Genomic DNA, 11036 nt, shown 5'->3' on the forward strand with positions numbered 1-11036 from the left:
GGACATACCTACTCATTCCAGGGTTTTTCTTTATTTTTACCATTTTCTACATTGTAGAATAATAGTGAAGACCTCAACACTGAAATAACACATGGAATCATGTAGTAACTTAAGAAGTGTTATCGTGTTATCCTGAACATATTGTTTTTTCTGCCGGAATCACTGAACCATTAACACCGGATTCATCGCTACTAGCTAGCTGCAACCAACTGGACGTTTTGTGGTTGGCTAATCAGCCCTGAGTTAGCCTTGCGCCAGGCCCATCTCCCGGCTATCTACACCTCTGTCAACCGGACGGGACCTCCTAGTGTCGACACGGAGCCCCGCCGATCCAACATGACTGGTCTGCCGACGAAATCATCTGATGTGGTTACAACAGGCTTCCCGTTACGACGTCGACCACGAAGATCCATCTGCTAGCCCCGGCCCGCTAACACACGCTAGCCATGGCCTCTTGCTAGCTAGTGCTGTAGCAGCCCCCGCACTACCTCCAAACTATCCTATTGCTGTTCACCGGACCTTATGATAACTCAGCTATACAGCTGATGCCTGCTGGACTGTTCCATTTTACGGTACCGCATCCTGTTTATGTTTAGCCTCAGCCCAAACTTTGTCGCCATTACCAGCTGTTGTCTTAGCTCTCTCGAATTACACCTGTGATTGCTTTATGCCTCTCTCCCATGTCAATATGCCTTGCTTATTGCTGTTTCGCTTATTTCTTATTGTACTATTTCACTGTAGAGCCCAACTAAACCTGCCTTAGATAGCTCCTTTGTCCCACCCCCCATACACGCGGAGACCGACTCAATCGGTGCCTCCAGTGATGCTATCTCCTTCATTGTTACCCAACGCTTAGGTTTACCTCCACTGTACTCATATCCTTCCATATCCTTGTCTGTACATAATGCCCTGACTCTATTCTACAACGCCCGGAAACCTGCCCCTTTTATTCTCTGTACCCAACGCACTAGAAGACCAGTTCTTAAAGCCTTTAGCCGTATCCTTATTCTAGTCCTCCTCTGTTCCTCTGGTGATGTAGAGGTTAACCCAGGCCCTGTAGCCCCCAGTATCACTCCTATTCCCCAGACGTTATCATTTGTTGACTTCTGTAATCGTAAAAGCCTTGGTTTCTTGCACGTTAATATCCGAAGCCTCCTCCCTAAGTTTGAGTTATTCACTGCGTTAGCACACGCCGCCAACCCTGATGTTCTAGCAGTGTCTGAATCCTGGCTTAGGAAGGCCACCAAAAATTCAGAAATGTCCATCCCCAACTACAACATTTTCCGTCTCGATAGAACTGCCAAAGGGGGTGGGGTTGCAATCTACTGTAGAGAGAGCCTGCAGAGCTCTATCGTACTATCCAGGTCTATGCCCAAACAGTTTGAGCTTCTACTTCTAAAAATCCACCTTTCCAGAAATAAGTCTCTCACTGTTGCCGCTTGCTACAGACCCCCCTCAGCCCCGAGCTGTGCCCTGGACACCATATGTGAACTGATTGCCCCCCATCTATCCTCAGAGTTCGTACTGCTTGGTGACCTAAACTGGGATATGCTAAACACCCCGGCCGTCCTACAATCTAAACTAGATGCCCTCAATCTCACACAAATGATCAACGAACCTACCAGGTACAACCCTAAATCTGTAAACATGGGCACCCTCATAGATATCATCCTGACAAATTTACCCTCTAAATACACCTCCGCTGTCTTCAACCAGGATCTCAGTGATCACTGCCTTATTGCCTGCGTCCGTAATGGGTCCGCGATCAAACGACTACCCCTCATCACTGTCAAGCGCTCCCTAAAACACTTTAGGGAGCAGGCCTTTCTAATTGACCTGGCCCGGGAATCCTGGATGGATATTGACCTCATTCCGTCAGTAGAGGATGCCTGGTTGTTCTTTAAAAGTGCTTTCATCTCAATCTTAAATAAGCATGCCCCATTCAAAAAATTCAGAACTAAGAACAGATATAGCCCCTGGTTCTCCTCAGACTTGACTGCCCTTGACCAGCACAAAAACATCCTGTGGCGTACTGCATTAGCATCGAACAGCCCCCGCGATATGCAACTTTTTAGGGAAGTCAGGAACCAATATACACAATCAGTTTGGAAAGCAAAGGCTAGCTTTTTCAAACAGAAATTTGCATCCTGTATCACTAACTCCAAAATGTTTTGGGACACTGTAAAGTCCATGGAAAATAAGAGCACCTCCTCCCAGCTGCCCACTGCACTGAGGCTAGGAAACCACCGATAAATCTACAATAATCGAGAATTTCAACAAGCATTTTGCTACGGCTGGCCATGCTTTCCACCTGGCTACCACTACCCCGGCCACCAACTCTGCACCCTCCGCTGCAACTTGCCCATGCCCCCCCACTTCTCCTTCACACAAATTCAGACAGCTGATGTTCTGAAAGAGCTAAAAAATCTGGACCCCTACAAATCAGCTGGGCTAGACAATCTGGACCCTTTCTTTCTAAAATTAGCCGCCGAAATTGTCGCAACCCCTATTACTAGCCTGTTCAACCTCTCTTTTGTAACGTCTGAGATCCCCAGAGATTGGAAAGCTGCCACGGTCATCCCCCTCTTCAAAGGGGGTGACACTCTAGATCCTAACTGTTATAGACCTATATCCATCCTGCCCTGCCTTTCGAAAGTATTTGAAAGCCAAGTTAACAAACAGATCACCGACCATTTCGAATCCCACCGTACCTTCTCCGCTATGCAATCCGGTTTCCGAGCTGGTCATGGGCGCACCTCAGCCACGCTCAAGGTCTTAAACGATATTATAAACGCGATCGATAAAAGACAGTACTGCGCAGCCATCTTCATCGACCTGGCCAAGGCTTTCGACTCTGTCAACCACCGCATTCTTATTGGCAGACTAAATAGCCTTGGTTTCTCTGACTGCCTCGCCTGGTTCACCAACTACTTCTCAGATAGAGTTCAATGTGTCAAATCGGAGGGCCTGTTGTCTGGACCTCTGGCCGTCTCTATGGGCGTGCCACAGGGTTCAATTCTCGGGCCGACTCTATTCTCTGTGTATATCAATGATGTCGCTCTTGCTGTTGGTGACGCTTGGATCCACCTCTATGCGGACAACACCATTTTGTATACATCTGGCCCTTCATTGGACACTGTGTTAACAAACCTCCAAACGAGCTTTAATGCCATACAACACTCCTTCCGTAGCCTCCAACTGCTCTTAAACACTAGTAAAACTAAATGCATGCTCTTCAACCGAACGCTGCTTGCACCCGCCCACCCGACTAGAATCACTACTCTCGGCGGGTCTGACCTAGAGTATGTGGACAACTACAAATACCTAGGTGTCTGGTTAGACTGTAAACTCTCCTTCCAGACTCACATTAAGCATCTCCAATCAAAAGTTAGATCTAGAACTGGATTCCTATTTCGCAACAAAGCCTCCTTCACTCATGCTGCCAAACATGCCCTCGTAAAACTGACTATCCTACCGATCCTTGACTTCGGCGATGTCATTTACAAAATAGCCTCCAACACCCTACTCAGCAAATTGGATGTAGTCTATCACAGTGCTATCCGTTTTGTCACCAAAGCCCCATATACTACCCACCATTGTGACCTGTACGCTCTTGTTGGCTGGCCCTCACTACATATTCGTCGCCAAACCCACTGGCTCCAGGTCATCTATAAATCACTGCTAGGCAAATCCCTGTCTTATTTTAGCTCACTGGTCACCATAGCAACACCCACCCGTAGTCTGCGCTCCAGCAGGTATATCTCACTGGTCATCCCCAAAGCCAACACCTCCTTTGGCCGCCATTCCTTCCAGTTCTCTGCTGCCAATGACTGAAACGAACTGCAAAAATCTCTGAAGCTGGAGACTCTTATCTCCCTCACTAACTTTAAGCATCAGTTGTCAGAGCAGCTTACCGATCACTGCACCTGTACACAGCCTTTCTGAAATTAGCCCACCCAACTACCTCATCCCCATATTGTTATTTATTTTGCTAATTTGCACCTCAGCACATCTATCATTCCAGTATTATACGACATTGTAACTATTTTGCACTATGGCCTATTTATTGCCTTACCTCCATAACTTACTACATTCGCACACACTGTATATATATATTTTCTGTTGTATTTTTGACTTTATGTTTTGTTTACCCCATATGTAACTCTGTGTTGTTGTTTTTATCGCACTGCTTTGCTTTATCTTGGCCAGGTCGCAGTTGTAAATGAGAACTTGTTCTCAACTGGCTTACCTGGTTAAATAAAGGTTAAATAAAAAATTTATAAATACAAATAAACAAATCAAAATAGATTTGAGATTCTTCAAAGGAGCCACCCTTTTGCCTTGATGACAGCTTTGCACACTCTTGGCATTCTCTCAACCAGCTTCATGAGGTAGTCACCTGAAATGCATGTCAATTAACAGGTGTGCCTTGTTAAAAGTTAATTTGTGGAATTTCTTTCCTTCTTCATGCGTTTGAGCCAATCAGTTGTGTTGTGTTGTGACAAGGTTGGGGTGGTATACAGAAGATAGCCCTATTTGGTAAAATACCATATTATTGCAAGAAGAGCTCAAATAAGCAAAGAGAAACAACCGTCCATCATTACTTTAAGTCATGAAGGTCAGTCAATTCTGAAAATTTAAGAACTTTGAAAGTTTCTTCAAGTACAGTCGCAAAAACCATCAAGCGCTATGATGAAACTGGCTCTCATGAAGACCGCCACAGGAAAGGAAGACCCAAAGTTACCTCTGCTGCAGAGGATACGTTTGTTAGAGTTACCAGCCTCAGAAATTGCAGCCCAAATAAATGCTTCACAGAGTTCAAGTAACAGACACATCTCAACATCAACTGTTCAGAGGAGACTGCGTGAATCAGGCCTTCATGGTCGAATTGCAGCAAAGAAACCACTACTAAAGGACACCAATAAGAAGAAGAGACTTGCTTGGGCCAAGAAACACGAGCAATGGACATTAGACCGGTGGAAATCTGTCCTTTGGTCTGATGAGTCCACATTTGAGATTTTTGATGAACAGATTATCTCTGCATGTGTGGTTTCCACCGTGAAGCATGGAGGAGGAGGTGTCATGGTGTGGGGGTGCTTTGCTGGTGACACTGTCAGTGATTTTATTTAGAATTTAAGGCACACTTAACCAACATGGCTACCACAGCATTCTGCAGCGGTACCCCATTCCATCTGGTTTGGGCTTAGTAGGACTATAATTTGTTTTTCAACAGGACAATGACCCAATACACCTCCAGGCTGTGTAAGGGCTATTTTAACAAGAAGCATAGCGATGGAGTGCTGCATCAGATGACCTGGCCTCCACAATCACCGACCTCAGCCCAATTGAGATGGTTTGGGATGAGTCGGAAGGCAGAGTGAAGGAAAAGCAGCCAACAAGTGCTCAGCATATGTGGGAACTATTGGAAAAGCATTCCAGTTGAAGCTGGTTGAGAGAATGTCAAGAGTGTACAAAGCTGTCAAGGCAAAGGGTGGCTATTTGAAGAATCTCAAATATAAAATATATTTTGATTTGTTTAACACATTTTTTGGTTACTACATGATTCCATATGTGTTATTTCATCGTTTTGATGTCTTCACTATTATTCTACAATGTAGAAAATAGTACAAATAAAGAAACCCTTGAATGAGTAGGAGTGTCCAAACTTTTGACTGGTAATGTACATACATACATACATACATACATACATACATACATACATACATACATACATACATACATACATACATACATACATACATACATACATACAGTGCCTTCGTAAAGTATTCAGACCCATTGACTTCTTTCACATTTTGTTATGTTACAGCTTTATTCTAAAATTGATTGAATAGTTTTTTCCCCCTCATCAATCTACACACAATACCCCATAATGACAAAGCAAAAACAGGTATTTCAAAATTTTAGCCAATTTATAAAAAATATGACATTTACATAAGTATTCAGTACTTTGTTGAAGCACCTTTGGCAACGATTACAGCCTCAAGTCTTCTTTGGTATGACGCTACAAGCTTGGCACACCTGTATTTGGGAGTTTCTCCCATTCTTCTCTGCAGATCCTCTCAAGCTCTGTCAGGTTGGATGGGGAGCGTTGCTGCACAGCTATTTTCAGGTCTCTCCAGAGATGTTCAATCGGGTTCAAGTCCGGCCTCTGGTTGGGCAACTCAATGACATTCAGAGACTTGTCCCGAAGCCACTCCTGCGTTGTCTTGGCTGTGTGCTTAGGGTCGTTGTCCTGTTGGAAGGTGAACCTTGCCCCAGTCTGAGGTCTTGAGTGCTCTGGAGCAGGTTTTCATCAAGGATCTCTCTATACTTTGCTCCATTCATCTTTCCCTCGATCCTGACTAGTCTCCCAGTCCCTGCCGCTGAAAAACATCCCCACAGCAGCATGATGCTGCCACCACCATGCTTCACCGTAGGGATAGTGCCAGGTTTCCTCCAGACGTGACGCTTGGCATTCAGGCCAAATAGTTCAATCTTGGTTTCATCAGACCAGAGAATCTTGTTTCTCATGGTCTGAGAGTCTTTAGGTGCCTTTTGGCAAACTCCAAGCGGGCTGTTATTGTGAAGTAGAAACGTCTAGGAGCAACAATGGCTCAGCCGCGAAGTGGTAGGCCACACAAGCTCACAGAACGGGACTGCCGAGTGCTGAAGCGCGTAAAAATCATCTGTCCTCGGTTGCAACACTCACTACCGAGTTCCAAACTGCCTCTACAAGCAACTTCAGCACAATAACTGTTCGTCGGGAGCTTCATGAAATGGGTTTCCGTGACCGAGTAGCCACAAATAAGCCTAAGCTCACCATGCGCAATGCCAAGCGTCGGCTGGAGTGGTGTAAAGCTTGCCGCCATTGGACTCTGGAGCAGTGGAAACGCATTCTCTGGAGTGATGAATCACGCTTCATCATCTGGCAGTCCGATGGACAAATCTTGGTTTGGCGGATGCCAGGAGCGCGCTACCTGCCCCAATGCATAGTGCCAACTGTAAAGTTTGGTGGAGGTGGAATAATGGTTTGGGCTTAGTTCGAGTGAAGGGAAATCTTAACGCTACAGCATACAATGACATTCTATATGATTCTGTGCTTCCAACTTTTTGGCAACAGTTTGGGAAAGGTCCTTTTTCATGTTTCAGCATGACAATGCCCCCATGTACAAAGCGAGTTCCATACAGAAATGGTTTGTCGAGATCGGTGTGGAAGAACTTGACTGGCCTGCACAGAGCCCTGACCTCAACCCAATAGAACACCTTTGAGATGAATTGGAATGCCGACTGCGACCCAGGCCTAATCGCCCAACATCAGTGCCCGACCTCACTAATGCTCTTGTGACTGAATGGAAGCAAGTCCCGCAGCAATGTTCCAACATCTAGTGAAAAGCCTTCCCAGAAGAGTGGAGGTTGTTCTAGCAGCAAAGGGGGGACCATATATTAATGGCCATGATTTTGGAATTAGATGTTCAACGAGCAGGTGTCCACACACTTTTGGTCATGTAGTATAGTGTATATTATTTAGTTATTTATTTGTAGCATTTGAACATAACAACATTTTTACAAGGCTCTCCTGGAGTGCATGGGAGTGCTCAAGTATGATGCATTTTACCCTCCACCGGTACTGTAGCGCCCGCTTCTGCAGATAAGAGGAAATGTGACTTTGGAGAATTGCCTTTCTATCACCCTGTAATCTCCTCTCTCTCCTGCCTGCTCTGCTCTCTACAGGTGGGCTTGTGTCGTCCTGGTGACTACGGATCTGACGTGTCTCACTTGAACCTCCACAAGACCTTCTGTATCCCCCACGGGGGCGGAGGACCAGGGATGGGACCTATCGGAGTGTAAGTGACCATAACGGGATTGTTTCCCTCAAATGCACATTTTAATGGACTAAGTACAAAAACTGAACCTGCCCAAAGGAAATATAACTGGCCAAATCCATTATAAATAGGCCGTTTTGTCCTGGTCAGGTCACATAATATATGTATGCCATTTAGCAGACACTTTTATCCGAAGCGACTCAGTAATGCGTGCATACATGGTAAGGAAACACTCCTGGCACAAAGTTTTGGTGCAAAACATGACTTAAAAGTGAATAATTAATTACTATTGATGGCTTAATGGAGTTGTGCATGGTAAACAGGAAGGAGCACCTTTCCCCGTTCCTGCCCTGCCACCCAGTGGTCAGCATGTCAGCAGGCAACATGTCCAGCTCCCTGGGCACCATCAGTGCTGCCCCATGGGGCTCCAGTGCCATTCTGCCCATCTCTTGGGCTTACATCAAGGTCAGTACCAGTGGACTGTATCGATCCTATGGTTCAGTGCCATGAAATGTAAATAAGGATGATGATAGATTTGTTAGAATAGTGCTATTCATGATACTTAAAGGTCTTTATAGGCAAATGCAGGGGGGAAAAAAACATGCAACTGAAGCAACAACGTAGCTGTTTAGTACATGAGTTGATATAGCCCCTGTTGTATCCTACTGTGTAGATGATGGGAGCCAAGGGGCTTGTTCATGCCACAGAGGTGGCTATCCTTAATGCCAACTACATGGCCAAGAGATTAGAGAGCCACTACAAGATCCTCTTCAAAGGCAGGAAAGGTGAGTGGTGGAGGTCCTATTCACCCAAGTATGGTGCCCTGTGTCCATCAGTAATCAGCTGACACTAGCAAATGTTGATTTAATTAACACAGATTTCTTTGGGCCACAGGTTTTTGTGCCCATGAATTTATTTTGGATGTGAGGCCATTCAAGAAGAGCGCCAACATTGAAGCGGTGGATGTGGCTAAAAGGCTCCAGGATTATGGTGAGCTGGAACATGGATATTCACAACACTGCATTTACGGATAGTTGGGTACTGCTTAAAAGTCAACAGGGTCTACTTCTGTCTCTTTCTGTATCTTAAGTTTAAAAAAAATAATATATATATATATGCAAACAGACATTACACAAATACACATTTATCCCCACATCCCACCCACGGGACCTGCTTAATTAAGTACATATATTTAAATAATCATATTTTTTTTTATTGAATTTAACTGTGAGCCATCTTCTTATCCCCCTGTTTGTCTGACCCTGGCCAGGTTTCCATGCCCCCACCATGTCGTGGCCCGTGGCAGGAACCCTGATGATCGAGCCCACGGAGTCAGAGGACAAGGCAGAGATGGACCGCTTCTGTGATGCGTTGATGGGAATCAGACAGGAAATAGCCGACATTGAGGAAGGCAGGATGGATGCCCGCGTTAACCCACTGAAGGTGCACTGCATTGGCCTGACTGATAGATAGACACAACTTACAATCTGTGTGTGTTAAACCATGCAATCAGCTACATACAGTGGTCTATAAACTCATTATAGCTATTTTTCTCAATTAAATAGGTGTGAGTGATAGCCTCCCATATTTCAACATAAGTTATAACAACTGATTGTGATAAGACATACCGATCCGGTGTTATGGACAACCTTTTATTAGAGTATTATTGAGCATAAAAAAATCTGTGCTTTAGTGATGGCACCTAAATGTAGCAAGAGTTGCTGTATGTTGCCAGAGCAGCTAAAATAGGTGTTCACTTGGGTCTGTCTGTGTCCACAGATGGCCCCTCACTCCCTGGCGAGCATCACCTCCTCCACCTGGGACAGGCCCTACTCCAGGGAGTACGCTGCTTTCCCCCTGGTGAGTCTTCCCTCTGGAAAACATCACAACACACACTACCAACTCCACTTCCCCCTGAGCTAAAAATGGCCTTGTTTGTGATTCATGTGAATATCAACATGTTTACAATTGATTTACCAAAATCGTTGTACACAGATTATTTTACTCTCTCTGTATTATTGTTAACAAATTGGATGCATGGTAAACTCAAATGTTTCCCATTTTAAAACTTCCAGCCATTTGTGAGGCCCGAGACCAAGTTTTGGCCATCCATCTCCAGGATCGACGACATATACGGTGACCAGCACCTGGTCTGCACTTGCCCCCCTATGGACGTGTATGAGTCACCATATGAGGAGAAGAGAGCTTCCTCATGACACTAGTGCCTCCGTTATACCAGCCGTCATCATCATTCATCACACTTCCAAATTGTGAAAATCCATGAAGAGTTGTGTATCGTTTTTCTGTATTTCCATGATGTGCCCTCGGTGCCTCAACTCTCTGTCTATATTCTATGTTGTACAAATAGTTACCTTGAATCTCCCTTCACACTGTTTTATTCTCTAAAGTACCGGATCGGACAACAAAAACGTAGATCTCAACTTGTGTAGGGTTGTTGTTAATATTTGCCATCTGTTTCATGTATGAACATTTTAAAATGTGTATTTTGGCACGTGTTTGCCTAATTACTTATACTAATGTTAGTCTTGATGTTAAGATACTTTTAGGGGATAAAGAAAGTTAATGATCTTTAAATTACCTGTTAGGAAAAATAGTTGTAATAAACATTGATTGTCTGGATCTTTTCTTGTTCAGTTTTGGAAGTAGACTATACACATTTGAGGTAATACTGCCAGCTAGATCTGACTGTTGGAACACAAGCACCTATTCTGTCTCACATGGTTTGTTCTGTGAGACACAATACTAATACATCTGGACATTGAGATGTTTCTTATCTCCAGATTACATTATATAATTGGGTGAAAAAGAATAAGTGAAGATTACAGTTCTCGTGAATGTCCTGTGTTCAGTCTTTGACACTAACTAATTACAGTTCAAAAGAATGAATGTCCCGTTCAGTCTGCCTACAGACATGGCATGAGAACCTCAGGGAAGTTCCTTCATTTTATTAATATGGCTAATCCTATTAGGTGATAATCTTTTCGCTTTGCCTCAGAAAATCAATTTTGTGTGATTTATGACTGAAAACATAAGCACAATCAATGGAACTGTTGTGTGTGCATGACTTTAGTTTACAGTAATACTGACACTTACTGTATGCAAGACGCTATGGCATGTTTCCATTACATAAGACACACACCCTATTTTTACCATGTCTGCTTTTAAACTCCCCACACTGTGGTAAAGTTT

At 44.3% G+C, this 11036-nt stretch overlaps 1 protein-coding gene across 1 annotated transcript in view; it reads left to right on the forward strand.

Moving 5' to 3' along the window:
• The window catches only part of LOC311145032 (glycine dehydrogenase (decarboxylating), mitochondrial-like), a gene marked incomplete at its 5' end in the record, with an annotated part of 31773 nt that extends 21308 nt beyond the window's left edge, over positions 1-10465 (forward strand). The window contains 7 exons of the mRNA XM_084181234.1: positions 7735-7847; positions 8150-8291; positions 8500-8611; positions 8721-8816; positions 9097-9269; positions 9606-9686; positions 9902-10465. Coding sequence (XP_084037360.1) covers positions 7735-7847; positions 8150-8291; positions 8500-8611; positions 8721-8816; positions 9097-9269; positions 9606-9686; positions 9902-10042 — 858 coding nt within the window. The 3' untranslated portion in view covers positions 10043-10465. The remainder of the gene's footprint in view (positions 1-7734; positions 7848-8149; positions 8292-8499; positions 8612-8720; positions 8817-9096; positions 9270-9605; positions 9687-9901) is intronic.
• Positions 10466-11036: the final 571 nt, after the last annotated feature.

This window comes from Coregonus lavaretus, assembly GCF_964263955.1.
Source record: "Coregonus lavaretus genome assembly, chromosome: 17".
In the NCBI taxonomy this organism is placed as follows: domain Eukaryota; kingdom Metazoa; phylum Chordata; class Actinopteri; order Salmoniformes; family Salmonidae; genus Coregonus; species Coregonus lavaretus.